Source organism: Perca flavescens, chromosome 20, assembly GCF_004354835.1.
Source record: "Perca flavescens isolate YP-PL-M2 chromosome 20, PFLA_1.0, whole genome shotgun sequence".
Classification (NCBI taxonomy): Eukaryota; Metazoa; Chordata; class Actinopteri; order Perciformes; family Percidae; genus Perca; species Perca flavescens.
This window is the reverse complement of record NC_041350.1, coordinates 23,014,695-23,031,557: the sequence shown is the minus strand read 5'-3', so window position 1 is coordinate 23,031,557 and position 16,863 is coordinate 23,014,695. Positions and strand designations below refer to the sequence as shown.

The following is a 16,863-nucleotide window of genomic DNA, read 5'->3' as shown; positions in this document are numbered from 1 at the left end:
TGTTACAGCTGTAGCTACTTTTTATGATTACTATGCAGCAAGCGTTCTGCTTTCAGATAGACTGATGTGCCCTTGAAAAACAGAAATATTTATTCTTCTAGTTCTTGAATTTGTTCCTTCGCGGGATGATAACACTAATCTTTGCAACAGTTCACCACCCCCCTCCCGGAAGTGTAATCCTGGACATTCAAGACCTTGATCTACTCAAGGCCAACTCCGCATAGAAATCGGTGGGTGCGTTATGAGATGCAGCAAACACAGCAACATGGAGTTATTGTGCCTCTGTTGACAGTAGAGAGAGAAGTGAGTGATTTGGGCATTTAAAGCCTCAGTAAGGTTTTGTTTTCTGGCTGTTCGGATACTCTGTACACCTCTGCACACCAGCCCACTGCAAATTGCTGTCCGCACATTGCTCCCCCGACAGTTAACGGGGGAGGACTGCTTATTAAAAAGGGGCTGAGAAGGGTAGAGGAGGTGTAGCTGGGCAATTGGGCTGGTTTCAGATTTAGTTTTTCCTTCATTCATTCATTCTCCTTTAAGGTAGCCATTAGCATCATTTGCCATCCCTCTGCCTCCCTCTCTCCTTCTCCCACCACCCGCGGTTCCTCCCGCCCCGGCATCCAACTGATTGTTTGACCAACCGTCCTCGGGCCCCTTGTGGAATCGCAGCCGGAGCGTTTTCCGGATAACAAAGCGCTCCACGGTGAAGCTGGCGCAGAACCAGGGCACGGCGTACTCGGCTGTGATCAGTCCCATGAAGTTGTAGCGGAACTCGGAGTAGTCCCAGGGGCAGGCGTTGAACTGGCGCAGCAGCAGCCCCGTGCCAAACTCCCACAGGTATGTCCACGAAGTGTAGATGATGCAGCGCAGCAGCACGGGGCAGTGGCCGCGCAGCTTCAGGTACATCTGCTCCACGATGAGGATGCAGGTGCCGTAGATGAAGAACGCCCACACGCTGGTCACGCCGGGGAACTTCCAGTTGCAGTTCACCACAAACTCCCAGGCGGCTGTGAACATGACCTCGCAGAAGTAGCCGTGGATGGCGTAGAGGTACCAGCGTGACAGCGCTGTCAGAGGTACAGGAGCCTCTGCGGTTTCCACGGTCACCATCTTTCCTCTGGCTTTCACGCAAATTTTCTATCTGTGATAACGTGATGCAGGTCTGAGGAGAAAGTAGCGAAAGAAAGGTGTAAGAAAGAGACTCAAAGGCAGCACGGTACAATATCATCAATACCAAACTTTAATTTAAGTTCATGAAATCAAACCCCGTTTTTGATACTTGCTATGCTTGCTTGGCATTTCTTTTTGAAATAGACATTTAAAGGTCCCATGGCATGACAATTTCACTTTATGAGGTTTTTTAACACTAATATGCATTCCCCCAGCCTACCTATGGTCCCCCAGTGGCTAGAAATGGGGATAGGTGTAAACCGAGCCCTGGGTATCCTGCTCTGCCTTTGAGAAAATGAAAGCTCAGATGGGCCGATCTGGAATCTTGCTCCTTATGAGCATACGATATGTATTGATATTTTCAAGGATTAAATCGATTACGATCCAGATCGATGTATCGTTAAACCCTATTATTTTGTGGCAGAGTTCGCCATTTCCGCATGAAAACGATGCAGCATGTAATACAGCGTTAACTAATGGGGATCCTATAAGAAACAAAACTAAGTGACTCATAATTAAAACTGAAAATTCTACTGCTACTGCTTCACATTAAAAGCGTTCAATTGGCGAAACATGGAGTGACTTTTATTGTGAAGAAGCTAAATCACAGGAAATGTATGTCACCTCTGTAAATGCTAGCCATGGTTGTTAATCAAAAACGTGTCTACAAAACAAGACAAGTCATCTTCTATATTTTTGACAGCGGCTCAGTTTTACATATTGCAGGCCAAAAAAACAGCCCCAGTGAGCTGTAGATAAAGAGCACACCTCCAACTCCTCAGCAAGCAACCAAATCCTTTTACTGTGTCCTGCTGTTGTGTGAAAAACTACTTATGCTGTGCACAGCATGAAATCATCACGGTTGCTTATGACATAATGAAAAAAAAATAATCATTGACGGACTAATTTATTATTTTTTTTGTTGGGCTGTACTGTAAACGGTTACATCAGTTGATCTTCAGTTAAAAGGTAGCTGTTTGAGTGTTTGCTGTCGTATTAAACCGCACTTGGCCAGTAACCACGGGTGTCCCCAAATCAACCAGGGCTGAAATCTTAAGGATTACAACTTCAGTTACAAATGATGCCTAGCCAAAAGTTCAATTAAGGACAGGGCAATAAACACTTCAGGAAGATGAAATTAGAGACTTCAGAGGACTTTAACTCTATGGCCTTCCCTCACTTGATGCTATTTACTGACTGACTGGGGTCTCTTATGTAAGGTATAGCTTTATCATCTGACTGCCTACATCATGTGCTCTTTTTCCAAATCTCGCAGCTTGACACACACAGGCTTTGGTATCAGGAGGCCCACGCAGGGTTGGATCCTTCCTGTTCTTTCTTTATCACACCGCATGTCTAATAAAAAACACTGAAGGCAAACAAAATCATACAGAGGAGTTCAAAGACCACACGGTTGAGGCCACTGAGCGTATATCTTCTGCTAAACAATGCTCCCAGAGGAAACTGTGTCACATCAGCAACCACTATACAATGGATCATAACCGCTCTGTAAAATACAAGCTCAGATTAAGGTTAGGAGTACAAAAGCTTGTTTGAAGAACAAGAGCCGGTTTTTTGGCCTCTTTTTGACTTCAAAAGGCTGGCTGTGGCCCAGAGTGGGCCCGTGGGGATTAGCACATTTCTCCCAAAACAAGGAACAAGGGTTTCATGTGAGGAACTGTGATGGATAACTGACCTCCGTTAACCCCTTATACCATCTTTTCACTGCCTGCCTGAGAAACTCTCCCTCTTTCATCTATCCAAGCACACCTGGGTCAAACAAGGTTTTGCTCAATATTTTAAGGATTATTCTTTATCCTGCGGAGAGAACTGGATGGAGTAAAATGGGTTTACTACATCAGAAACATCTACAATTAGCTGCCTGTTATAGTAAAGAATGCTACATTGACAGCCTTTTTTTCCTCCCCATCCACTTTCCTTTCCTTTTTTTTTTTACAATTCAATTCTCCTTTTCTTTTTCCATCGCCTGCACGGACACCATTTGATCAACACTCAGCCCACTAGTACCCCATGTAGCGTTTTACTTCCTGGAAAAAGAGATTTCAGACTCATCTGCTGCTGAAAATCAACATTTCACAAAATCAGTTTTGTATGTCTTTCTGTTTATGTTAGTCCTTTCATTTTAGTAGCTTCATATAGCAAGACGTGATTTCTTTTTTTTTTTAAGATTATTTATTGGGGAATTTTCGGCCTATTTTTGACAGGACAGATGAAGATGTGAAAGGGGAGAGAGAGGGGGAGTGACATGCAGCAAAGGGCCACAGGTCGGAGTCAAACCTAGGCCCCCAGCGTTGAGGAGTAAACCTTTATATATGGGCGCCTGCTCTACCAACTGAGCTATCCGGGCTCCCAAGACGTGATTTCTAACTGCAAGCATGCAAGTTTTTCTACTACATAAGATTTTACAAATTCTTTACAAATGTTCAATATCGATAAATCATGCCTACAATGTGTTTTGACACGTTACGTTTATTTTTGCTCTAACTTTATTTGGACAGTCCAATGTTTATCAGGGATGAAATACAACAAAAGTCCCTGGCCGGACTGAAACCCACGTTGCTCAGCGTCTTAAAACCGTAAGCTAAAATTTAAATAAAAAAAGTTGAAAAAATAAAAATAAAAATAGAAAAAAACGTCAGCTGCCAGGATGCCCCCACTTACCCTTTCTGTGTGTATTAAGGCATATCTATTGACTTGCTGCCTCGGCACGGAACAGTTCACACACTGGGTGCTTTTTGATTCTGTTGTTGTTGTTGCTGCTACTGTAGTATATCGCCCACCAACCCACATTGGCCCTGTGTATTGATCAGCAAGGTTCCTGCCAGCTCTTGCTGCGTCAGCCCACTTCGCCATTGCACTGTATTGAACCCCGCTACAGGACATCGCAGTGGGATGGGGTTCAGAATAGCGAATGTGACAGAGTTGCCTGCTTTGTAAACCTCCCGATCACCACGGGAGGACACAACGCAGGCAGGGCGCTGCCTGAACTGAAAGGGAGGGAAGTCTAACCACCAGGGGTTTGCTCGAGGACACAGAGGGAAGACACCAACTGAGTGTGTGTTTTTAAATGAAACAGAAAGATTAAGAGCGAGATAGAGAGAGAGAAAGGGAGTGTACGAGAACAAGCTTTAAGGGTCTGTCAGTTAGACACTCCTCCGGCTGCAGGTAAACAGACACAAGCACAAAGAAACACACCTTTATGAAGGGTCAGCGAAGGTCGCATACAAAAACCAAATCCAAAACAAAGGAGGTGCCTTTACTGTGCCGACAGCTGCTGAACTCTGACTTTGTGATTAAATCGGAAACCTAACCCATTGCTGACCTCTCATCATGCCATAATCCCTGTCAATGTACTGCAGCTCTCTGGCTCTGGCACAGATCCAAGGTGTATGCAGACTTTTGGAAGGTCACTTTGGGTGCCTGCAGTGTGGCGTATAGAAAGCAGCAGTATCCAATGCGGTTAGGTGACCTAAGCCCTGCTTTATTTTCAACAATTCTGCTTGTCGAATCATTGTTTAAGTCATTTATCAAGCAAAAGTGCTAAATATAGGTTCCAGTTTAGGATTTGCTGTTTTATATTTATAATACATTTTTTTTATTTACAAATTAATCAGTATTTCAAATAATAATGTACCCATGCAGGACTACTGCCCTGAAATCTGACTGCTGCACATAAAGTAAGAGTCACCACTTATTGATGCTGAACACATTTTCTTGTTTGTGTGTGTGATGAGCAATTGATTGAGTGATTGACGAGAAGTGTGTGCGAGTGTGTCAAGTGAGGAAAAGAAGGGGGGGGCAGGTAAACTTTCCAAGGCAGCACAAAATAAATTGATCCGATCAATTGCGAAGACAGATCAATTACCCCTGAAACAGCGAGCTGGCTCTAATCCTAAACAGCATCACGTGTCCGTCTCCATCAGGAGTAGGTCTTCTAAATATAAATAGAGTTGTAATCCCCTTTACCCAAAATATCATTTAAAAAAAAAAAAACTAATTTATTCAGCGTGTCGTCCAACCACGTCTCAGGACAAAAATATTTAGAACTGTTCCCAATGGTCACACTCACAGGCAGGACGAAAAGCCTGTCGTCACAGAGTGTGTCCTGCCACACTAATCGCTTTAAAATCCGCACTCTTTCTTACATGAATGCATGACGTTGCACTTGTTTTCTACACACAGAAAGCGTTGGAAGTAGTTGTGGGGAAAATAGTGCTATTGCAGGGTTTCAAACCCCCCACTCCGAAATCTAGATATTCCCCCAGAGACGCATACAGTATAGTATCCGAGTTATCGCAAACAAGTACGGCTGCTGATAGAGTAGAAGAGACACCATGAGGGCTAAGACTAAAAGCCTGGAAACAGCACAGCCAAAAGAGCCTCATATAACTTTATAGTAGACATCCTTTCTATATCTGCAAGGTGAAAGCCTGAACAAAACAAGCAGAGTGGTGGGGGAGGAGGGCACTATGTACAAAGAGTGATAGGACAGAGCTGCACTCTGAAGGGTTTATATCCAAAAGGCTCTATTGATTTGTTACCGGAGATTCATAACTCTTTGTCCTTAACATTGTATAGAAGATTTTTGGTATAGAAGTTTTTATACTACCCTTTAAAAAAGAACTGTCATGTTGCTAATCCAATACAATGGGTTGGCATTGGGATGCTAACTTTATCTAACAAATCAGGTATCAGCCAGACACTGGACTCAGTCACTGTTAATGGAAAAAAAAGAAAGAAAAAATGACAAAATGGGGGTAAGAAATCAAGGTACTGTAATATGAATAATATTGTAATAAAATTTGAAATCTCCTGGGATTTAGTTATTGTAATGTTGAAATACATGGTAAAGGTATTTAAGCAACTATCTAAGTGTTATTTTTAGAATACATACTTTTCTGAACTTAAAATAATGTATATTCACATTACAAATAACTACAAATAAAGTTTTCCCAGGGCGTCCTGGTGGTTTAGGGCTTTAAGAAGAATGTAATCCCAACATCCCCGGTTTTAATCCAGAGAGATCCCTCCTCTCTCTCCACTCATTTCCTGTCTCCCCTCATCGATCCATTATCAAAATAAAAGGCACAAATTCCCGAAAGAATATAACAAATATACCCAAAAGAAAGGAAGACAACAAAGTGTTCCCTAAAGCACCAATAGCAAAATGTGTTAAAATGTCACAATATTTGACAATATGTTGTATAGCCCAGTGCTAATTACCATCTGGATATTTATCTGTAAATAGTTACTAAATGACATGTTCTGTATTACATCAAGCTATATACCTCTAATGTGCCATTTAATTAAGTACACCATTATAGGATATTTTAATACCGCTGAATCTAAATATCTTTTCATATTGTTTCTCTCAAGACCAAGGTATAAAAAAAACAACAAAAACATAATCGTAAATAAAAGGTGTATGGGTTTATTGGTATATGAATGAAAGATAAGGAATAACTAAGGTATACAAATAAAAACTGGGTATGGTTTCACATGGGAACTCAGTATCAGCCGATATCCTGACTATTTTACTGTAGGTGTTTGGATGGAGAGGAAAAAGTGTGATAGGTGAAACTCTAATTCTTGTAATAAGCATGTGGGCCCAGATATACAGGAAAAGAAGTGGTTGGTATGATGTGTTGGGGGAGGGGTTTTCCTAAACTATTCAACCATCCGACATGCAGTTCTGATGAAGCGTAGTGGTAGCATAAGGTGTCACTTTCTGCTGATGTTGGAACAAAACCTCTCGGTCGTTTTGACTTGATGGTATAGTGCAGTCTGTTCACTCTTCCATATGGGGCCTCGTCTTTGGGGCCGGGTGCACGCTGTGCTGCAATCAACTCTGACTTTTAATCTATTCTGGTCTTCTGTTGTACCTCTTCTTCTCTATCTCTGTCTCTGTCTGCCCATCTGTCTGTCTCCTAATCACCCAATAAATATCACAAAATTACCTTTTAACAAACTGACCTTTAAAGTTCAAACCTTCTCTAAAAGCATCTTCTCTTTCCCTCTATCTTTCTCCCTATATTAGTCCCCCACTCACTACAGCTTTTGAGCTCTTTGCAGTTTAATAAATGAACCTAATGGTGCTGAAACACCAAGGACATTGTCAGCCGGTGGCCAATAAAAGGGCAAACGTACGTAACGAGATACATAACTACTTGTTTAGGTATATTTATTTCAACATAACCTGTCTTTTAAAAATATCTACATACTGTACCTACACATTACAAAATAAACTAATAAAATAATGTCCTATACATTAAAGTCATTAAGACTGTAACCCCCCCCCTCTCTCTCTCTCAGGCCACTAAATTACTAATATTTAACAACTTAATGTTTCTTTCACACACTCTTGTCACAGTCTAAGAAAGCACATTGCTAACACCAGATGAGTGACAACTTGTTCGGCTCATTTTCTGTAACCAGTGTAGCTGCCTCTTAGTCCCTCCGCTTCCATACCGCAGCGAGACTATTTGCCAAGAGTACAGATGACAGCCCTGGTTAAACCATGTCCGGGTGGCTCACCGCCACCTGCTGGCATGGAGAGTTACAGTATTTCCTCTCACGCAGGCGCAGAACGTACATGGTAGTTGACTACAGTCTTTAGCAGTGTGTTCACGCGCAACTTTTTGGCCAAGACACAGGCGACGTGGTGCGACGCCATAGTTGGCCTTCGTCACCACTAGATCTTTGCCATCTGATTGGTGTGTCAGCACCTTAAAGGCTCGGACGGATCAGACGGCTCCCGTCTTGCAAAATAAGTGTCTTGGAACACAACAAAGTAACGCCGACTTGAGTGTATATTCTCCACGTGCGTGAGATGCAATACGTCTCCATAACAGCAGGTGGTGCTAATCTGTATTGCCGCCCAAAAAATAAAAACTGGAAATGACGGAGCACGCTGTCAATTCAACAAGTCGAATCGGCCAAAACGAAGGCCGATGGCTGATCCGACTGACGACGGCACGGAACACACCGAACACACCGAACAGACTCGAGTCACCGACCTCACCAGACTGCCCGACAGCCGATAATCGGGTTGGTGTGTCAGTTCCTTTAGACATGGAAGCTAAGCCCTTTGTCCTGAATAGCACGTGGGTCATGCCCCATAGATTAAAAATCTTGGAGCAGCTACAGAGAAAACAGGAGATTTACTGACATGCTCATCATGCTGCAGTGGAGAGTAATGCCTCTAATGGAGGGATGCATGCGCCTGTTAATGTGTTATCAGACAAAGAAGCTTTAGAATCAATCATTGACAATGCATAATTGATGCTGGCTGCTCTGCGAAGGTTTAAGTAACAAAAGATCTTTGAAAAACAAAAGAGCTTTTGAGCTAAACGGTCACCCGCTTTGAACAAAGTGAGATATTTAGCATGCTGTTTAGTGTTTTTATGTGTACCCAAAGTCCAAAAGGTGCAGAAACCTCTTCTAAAGCAAATACAAAAATCACTTTTATAAAAATGAATATACTTTTTTCCCATATAAACAAACGTTTTTAATAAGGACCCTCTAAATTTGGTTATTAAAGAATGGTGACCAATATACTGTATGTACTGTAAATAAATATTTTTCTGCTAAAAAAAACTTCCTCCAAAGTCCTCTTTGGCAAAAATATGCTTGCTTTTATTCTTTATATTATGGAGCATTTTGTACCTGTATTGGAACAGTGCAGCAGTACAGACAAAGTAAATTCCCTCACACACCTACAGGAGAAATTAGGTTTGGGGAAGTAACTTCTTCCCCTCAACAACAACTATGTGTGTGCCTTTATTGTCTCATTGGGAAGTTCCTACTAGAGGTCTTCAGCACATGTACAAACAAATCTTTCAACAAATAAACTTTAAACTGTGACTGAATTAATGAGAAGCTTAAACAGTGCTTTTATAAGTTAGTTTTGTACTGAACTGAACATGACAGCCTGGACCAGAAACAGCCTGGCGATATATGGTGCTTGTGTGTGCACAGTGATGCGACCACTGAGCTGAGAAAAAAGTGAACAAACTACACAGTCAGTGGCTATGAATCTTTGAACTGAACAAATTATCTGAATCAGCAAAGTGATTTGTGATCTCCACCTCTATTCTCACTCACACACTGGAACATTTTGGTTTGGAAACTCTCCTCTGCCTCAACAGTGACCTTTTATGTGCCTTTAACCTGCTGTACAAATGGGCATTCCCAACATACCCTATATGGTCTGTTATAATAGGAAGCAGGAACTGAAATACCTGCATGATTGCATTTTGACAGGCCTATACTTAACACTACACTAACTTAGACCAAGTGTCCACACAGCTGATGTTGGCTGAATGTATTGAATGTAATTTTTTTTAAACCAGTGCTTGTTATGGGGTCATTTTGAGGCTTGTGCGTGGGTTATAAATAGGTCCAAAATGTCAATACAGTCTGTGTAAAGCTAAAAGGGGAATATGAGCTACTATGGCGGCAGCAGCAGCACGGATTATTTCACCCCAAATGATAGTGAACTGCAGGCCTTGTATGGAATTAATCAATGAGGAATTTTGGAAATCCAACCCACAGCCACATATAGCACAATTTTTTGCGTCCATAAATATGACCAATAAATGAAATAATGATAGTAATGAATAGCCTCTGTAGATAAAACTCCACGGATTGTAATTACATTAGATGGCCAAAGTCATCATGTTTTGTCCCACGGGCCAGTGCGCAGGCCCGGCTTCCGGGACTCCGCTGCAGCATCACGCCTCCTTCCCACTGAGCAGTGCGGTACGGTTATCCTCTACCAATAATTAAAAAAAAGCCCTGTGGAATCTGACTAAGGCGACTTGGAAACACTTCTATCCCTTGCAAAGCATCATTGAAATGTACAAGACACAATTATACACACAGAGTCATCTTTCTGAGCTTATATCGACAGTGCCAAATGATGAGGGATGCATCGTGTTTTTTAACCTTATGTGCAGCTTTTTTTACTCTGCATTGATTACAGTGCATTTCATTTGCGACACAGTAAAAAAAATAAAATAAACGCTTGTAAAGCTGCCAACTTGCAAGCAAGCACTCATTAAGGATGACCGAACGCTATTTCCAATCTAGCTAGGTAAGTTAAGAAAACACAGTATATCATTTAAAAGCTTTAGAAACACAATGAAAAGCCATGCTAACATGTTGGCTACATCGGCTCCAGCAGACAGACATGAATCATCCTCAGTGCAGGTTTTTTTTATTTATTTTTTTTACCTTCAGATTAAGGTCGGCGGTGTCTCCCTCAGCACACAGGCCAGCGGATCAAACACATCACCCGGGGATATTGTCCAGGATGTCGCGGTGCTTGGTCTGCAGCTCGTCTGTTTCCCCGTCTTCTCCTTCCTTCACGGTGTCTCTGCTGTCCGGTGGAAATTGACACATTTTACTTCACTGCAGCAGCAGCAGCAGCAGCAGCAAATGCTCAGACGGACTCACGCACTTTTTGCATCCTTGATTAACCATTTCTTCGCCGCAGCTCAGCGTGCAGACATCCAGACTGGTAGTTACTTGGCAGAAAGTCCCCTCAGTCAGTCTGTGTAGTCCCAAAGGACGTTGAGCGAGCATAGTTAATATTTAAGCACAGTGGCCACCCCAAAAGTTAAACAAATAACATTGACGTTAAGCATAGTGGAGAATAAATGACTCACGGTAACACTGTACTTTAAACTCATAGCTAATGTAGCTAGCTAGCTGTAAGCAGATGTATGGACACTGATACAAGAATAGTTTGACATGTTGAGAATAACTCTAATTAAAAACTAAAATACCTGTTCTTTCGATATGAACCTAATGTTATCTTAGCTAGTTCAGCTTAGCATAAAGACTACGTCCAAAAGGAACAAAAAACACATACCAGCAACTTTAAAAGCTCACTAATTAACAGGTTATATCTCGTCCGTTGAATATATACAAAAGCGTAGTGTAAAAATAAGATTGTTTTTGGTTTTATGGGCAGTTATGTGCTGGACTGGACAAGTTGCCAGGCAGACAGCAGTTTTCCCCTTTCTACCCGACTACTATTTAGGGAGGCACATTGCATTCACAAAAGAAAAAACGAAAAATGAAACACTTTACCTTGTAATTTAACCAAAATCTTCTTGTTTAAGATAGCTAGCATGTAAAAATAGCCACGGCTAGCATTGGTCAGAGCCATGTCTTTCTCTATAACTCTGGCCTTGGTCAAACAAAGCTAGCTAGCTAGCTATATTTACTTAATTTTTAGCGGTTTCCTGTAATTGACATATTGGATAATGATTGCCATGTAGCTAGATTTCATGTTTAGTGTGGTTAAGCTAGCTATAGTTAATAATTAATAATAATAATAATAATAATAATAATAATAATAATAATAATAATAATAGTTTATGTAAAATAGTTTAATATATTGTTTTCATTGTAATTATTACAAAATGGTAAAAAAAAAAATTAATATTGATAGGGCCTACTGTTTTACCTATTTTCCTTGGAAGTGTGTTATCAACCATTTACCAATTCTTTCTGCTTATAAAAGCTAAATAGGTGGTTTGTTCAAATGAAGTGTTACCACATTTTTCAAAGTAAATTACTGGATTACTAACATTTATAATTTATTTATATTTATGTCATTTCGGTTTAATAACTAGTAAAACATATTGTTAAAAGCGGCTAAACATTGCACAAACATCCCAACAGGGGACATTTAATTTTACCTGGTTTTAAGAAATGCGCCTTTAAAGCTCAAAGCAGGTAAAGTTAGGTTATTACTGCCCTCATTCACATAATTTTCTGCAGGTGTGTGGAGCCAATCAAGCTCTCACTCTCAAGGTAGCTAATTCGGACTTGAATTTCTAGCTCAGTTATATGAAATTCTCATAAAACTTACACAATCATGGCACACATTTTTCATTGTTCCTGTTCAGACACATTTTTTTCAAACTTTCGAAGACTTCCTGTTTAACTACACTTCAGATATTTGTAGTTTGAGTTGTGAACCCTCACACATATCCAGTGACACAAGTATAGGTGACACCTGCGCCAATAATAATGTATTTTTTTTGTGTGTGTTTATCTTTGGTTTAGAAAGAGCCAGGAGTGGTGTTTGTTAGGTGCTTAGCAGCCTGAAACCCATATATCAATATCAGTGTCATTCACGTCATCACTATGATTTACTACTTCCTTCAGGCCAGGTGAGTTATTCTGCTATAATCAGTTACAAACAAGTGCTTAGGTAACGACTTGCAATCCGTTATTACAGGAAGTCAGTGGCTGAAAACTACAATGTCTTCCTGTTAATTATTCTTCAGTAGTGGACTGTGAGAGACCTTTTTTTCCATTTTATATTCTACCAAAAAAACATTTCACAATTTGTGTTTTAAAGGGTGCCAATTTTGTCCATTTCCAAAAGCTTTTAAGGCCTAGACTACAATATATTCAGTTAATTTCCCAGACTTTCCAGAAGACTGTAGAAACTCTACTCTGACATGTAGCATTGGTGATCTGAGCATTGCTGGTTTACATTTCTTTTTAAGATAATTTTTTGGGCACTTCATTTTTCATTTTCATTCATTTTTAATCACCAGGACAGCATGAAAGGGGAGAGAAAGGGGGAAGACATGTAGGAAACCTGCCGCAGGTCGGATCCGAACCCTGGGCCGGACAAGAAAACAATACTTAGGAACAATACCACAGTGTACAAATGCTCTCTTATAAGAAAAAGTCCTGCATTCAGAATTATGTGAAAACTATTTCTTAAAAGTATCCATCTGCAGCTCACCACATCAACGAGGCCCGGGACCCCCACTGCCATGGACTGACACATCCCCTGATCAATATTTTTGCACATCCTGCAGTTATATTGTACATATTTGGTATAAGGTACTGTATATATTGTAGGTCCTATATAATGTTATTTTCCATAAAGTTTTATCTTAACCTATAATAATACATCATAATGTATGGTTGATATTTTGTGTTATTTATCTGAATCTGTTAAATAACTTAAATTGTCTGATAAATGTAGTTGAGTAAAAAGTACAATATTTACCTCCTGAGAAGTAGTGGAGTATAAAGTAGCAGGAAATGGAAATATTCAAATACATCAAAAGTGTACTTAGTTACTTTCCACCCCTTTACTGGTGCTGGATTAGCTCATGGTCGCTCCTTGGTGGATTTACAGTAACAATGGCACTACCCATTCGGATAAAACGATTAAACCTGATGATATATGATAATGTAGAACATGATGTAACTGAAATATCGACCCTGATAATTGGCCATTCCTTCTAGTTTTAAGTGGTCTTCAAAGGTTACGTGAGTGCCAGCTCAGTGATTTGAAGAGAATTGTAATAACGTTATCTGCATGCTCTCTAACCAGATATTTCAATTGGACGTTAATGGTGGATACTAAAAAATACCTTATGGATGCCATTTTCCACAGAGCCCCGTAAAGACAGCAGGGGCGCTCAGTCAGAATCATTACGTTAGCAATCAGCATCGACCTACAGATGAGTGGACTGAATCAGAAAACAGGCGAGAACATTCATCTGCGATAAGTACGAGCAGATACTATAAATATTGAGTTTCTCCAGAGCACGTACAAGCCCAGACAGAGAAGAACTAAGCTCTAACTGAAGCCAAAGGCTGGACTAGGACATATTTAGAGAATTGCAGTTTGCACATTTGTTGCATACAATCTGACAGTTTGAGAGGATTTAATGGGAAAACTGAGAGAGACCACCCAATTACACATCTAAGAAAGTTCTAATACGTTCTTTCTGTTCCGTCTTATTTTATGTTTGGGTATTTTATTCTATTTCATGCATTATGCTAAATTGTTTAATCTTGTTTTTCCCATGTCAAGCACTTTGCAACTCTGTTTTAAGAAGTGCATTATAAACAAATATTATTATTATTTGGTCCGTTTCCAAGGTCAAGAATGAACGTCCGAGCTCGCTATCTAAATGGATAGAGATGGATACAACAGAAATGACTGTCAGCAGATGTTTTGTAGATTTGTATATTTTCTTATATCGACCTATGACTGATGTTTATATCAAGACAAGCTACTAATGAACATAAAATAAACACATTGACAAAATAACTGGACATGAAAGCAGAACACATTCTTGATTTTTTTTTTTTTTTTTTTTTTGACCTTTTCTAATACTGATCATTTTTTAGGTTCAAAACATATGAAGCAATTTGGAATAAATTTTGCATATACCCTGTTTGCATACCTTTGCGAGTAAGAAAAACACCTTTCACCTCTGTGCACAGACACCAAAAGAAGAGGGAAAATCAATTATCTTTTTTAATTACATTATCTAAGCATAGATGCTTTACTTGTGAAAAAGGTAGAAAAAACAGCAAGTCTTTCTCAATAAGTTAAACCTCTCTGGCCTGAAGAGTAGGGCCGGCTCACAAAACAGAAGATTTCCCGTAAAGCATTCAAATTCATTGAAACAAAAGACAAGGAGTTAACTCGTGTCACTGAACTAAAAGTGCGTCCCCTTGTTGAATTTAACTTGTTAAAAAAACAAAAACGTAGAAGATGCAAGTGGCTTATGTTACAGTCCTTCGTCCCTTTTCCACAGGGATCTGCAAGCATTTTTCATGAAACTTCACAAGTTCCATCGTTTGATCGACAAACAATAAGCGGAGTTATAGTTGGTAAAAAAAATTATAATAACAATAACAATAATTACAATGACAGTAATAAAGAGAAATGTAAGTAATAAACACAGTCCTGTACAGTCAGGCGCATCTTCTGATTGGTCTTCAGCAGTGTGACAGACCCGTACTGACTCAAGGAAGGTGGCCAACGCTGTCCTCTCCTCAGCTGCCCTCGACTATGGTTTGGTGGAAAATGCTTTTCCATTTCAGGTCACCCTCTGCTGCGAAAAAAAAAAAAAAAAAAAAAAAAAAAAAAAAAAAGACAAAAAAGGAAAGTGAGTAGGAGCGGTTCTCTTGTTGTCACGGTTTTAGGTTTGAGTTTCCTCGGCTGGCAATGTAACCAGTACGGCTACAGTTAAATTATTAAACAATATCTTCTATTTACAATAGTAATATACTGTATACAACTCTGAATACAATTCATCATTAATTCCCAACATAAAAAAAAACCTTTACATAATATGTATCAAAATGTGAAATGGATTCGGACGTAAACAATTGTCTGAAAGATGGTGAAAGAACATCATGCAATAAAGTCTTAAAAAAAAAAACAACAACCTTTAGTGTGCTTTTACACATAACCTCTTTTATTAGGTTTAAACGAACTCCGGTGCGGGTTTTTTTTTTTAAAGATAATTTTTTCAGCATTTTTAAGCCTTTATGGACAGCTGAAGACGTGAAAGGGAAGAGAGAGGGCTAATGACATGCAGCAAAGGGCCGCCGGTCAGAGTTGAACCCGCGGCCGCTGTGTCGAGGACTAAGGCTGGCTACACACTGTCTGCGTGGCTTGAGCGTGGCGTTTGTGTTGCGTGGCGGCTGCGTGGATTTTTCAGAAACGTGTCTGATACGGCGCTGCTGCTGCTGCTAGCCTGGTCTACACACATGTATGTTTCCCATTGATTTACTGACCTCAAGCAGTAAACTTCATATTAAACATAAATATATACTGATTTGATTACAGCAAAGACAATGTCAGCAGTATTGAAAGCAAAATAGTAATATAGAATATCTTGGTCTGTATTGACAGGTGCAATATTTGAAAAATCGATAATTATTTATAATTCTTTTTAAATTACATTTACAGTGCCTTGCGAAAGTATTCGGCCCCCTTGAACTTTTCGACCTTTTGCCACATTTCAGGCTTCAAACATAAAGATATAAAACTGTAATTTTTTGTGAAGAATCAACAAGTGGGACACAATCATGAAGTGGAACGAAATTTATTGGATATTTCAAACCTTTTTAACAAATAAACTGCAAAATTATTCAGCCCCTTTACTTTCAGTGCAGCAAACTCTCTCCAGAAGTTCAGTGAGGATCTCTGAATGATCCAATGTTGACCTAAATGACTTATGATGAGGTCCGTTTAAAGCGCAGAGAGCATCATGAAGAACAAGGAACACACCAGGCAGGTCCGAGATACCGTTGTGGAGAAGTTTAAAGCCCGATTTGGATACAAAAAGATTTCCCAAGCTTTAAACATCCCAAGGAGCACTGTGCAAGCGATAATTGAAATGGAAGGAGTATCAGACCACTGCAAATCTACGAAGACCCGGTCGTCCCTCTAAACTTTCAGCTCATACAAGGAGAAGACTGATCAGAGATGCAGCCAAGAGCCATGATCACTCTGGATGAACTGCAGAGATCTACAGCTGAGGTGGGAGACTCTGTCCATAGGACAACAATCAGTCGTATACTGCACAAATCTGGCCTTCATGGAAGAATGGCAAGAAGAAAGCCATTTCTTAAAGATATCCATAAAAAGTGTTGTTTAAAGTTTGCCACAACCACCTGGGAGACACACCAAACGTGGAAGAAGGTGCTCTGGTCAGATGAAACCAAAATCGAACTTTTTGGCAATAAATGCAAAATGTTATGTATGGCGTAAAAGCAACACAGCTCATCACCCTGAACACACCATACCCACTGTCAAACATGGTGGTGGCAGCATCATGGTTTGGGCCTGCTTTTCTTCAGCAGGGACAGGGAAGATGGTTAAAA

At 40.2% G+C, this 16,863-nt stretch overlaps 2 protein-coding genes across 6 annotated transcripts in view; both read right to left on the bottom strand.

The window, feature by feature from the left end:
- Positions 1 to 480: 480 nt before the first annotated feature.
- On the bottom strand, positions 481 to 12,055 carry tmem229b (transmembrane protein 229B). Of its 4 annotated transcripts, none has more exons than XM_028566151.1 (4): positions 11,901 to 12,055; positions 10,652 to 10,744; positions 10,426 to 10,570; positions 481 to 1,162 (listed from the first exon to the last, which is right to left on the bottom strand). In XM_028566151.1, the coding sequence occupies exon 4, from the start codon at positions 1,108 to 1,110 to the stop codon at positions 526 to 528; it is 585 nt and encodes a 194-aa protein (XP_028421952.1). In that variant the 5' UTR covers positions 1,111 to 1,162; positions 10,426 to 10,570; positions 10,652 to 10,744; positions 11,901 to 12,055; the 3' UTR covers positions 481 to 525. The 4 variants fall into 4 exon arrangements, with proteins under 4 accessions (XP_028421952.1, XP_028421950.1, XP_028421953.1 ...); XM_028566149.1 differs by lacking the exon at positions 11,901 to 12,055 and adding an exon at positions 11,287 to 11,395; XM_028566152.1 differs by lacking the exon at positions 11,901 to 12,055 and adding an exon at positions 11,287 to 11,395 and having other exon boundaries at positions 10,426 to 10,567.
- Positions 12,056 to 14,190: 2,135 nt separating this feature from the next.
- mta1 (metastasis associated 1) overlaps positions 14,191 to 16,863 on the bottom strand; it is a 53,584-nt gene continuing 50,911 nt past the window's right edge. Inside the window, exon 18 of one of the 2 annotated variants that reach the window (XM_028566247.1) lies at positions 14,191 to 15,083. The gene's annotated coding sequence lies outside the window, so the exon portion shown is untranslated. The remainder of the gene's footprint in view (positions 15,084 to 16,863) is intronic. The other variant, XM_028566248.1, reaches the window with a different exon arrangement.

Bases quoted from the DNA above. Each gene is read 5' to 3' on its own strand.
- tmem229b (XM_028566151.1), bottom strand. From the start codon at position 1,110: ATGGTGACCGTGGAAACCGCAGAGGCTCCTGTACCTCTGACAGCGCTG.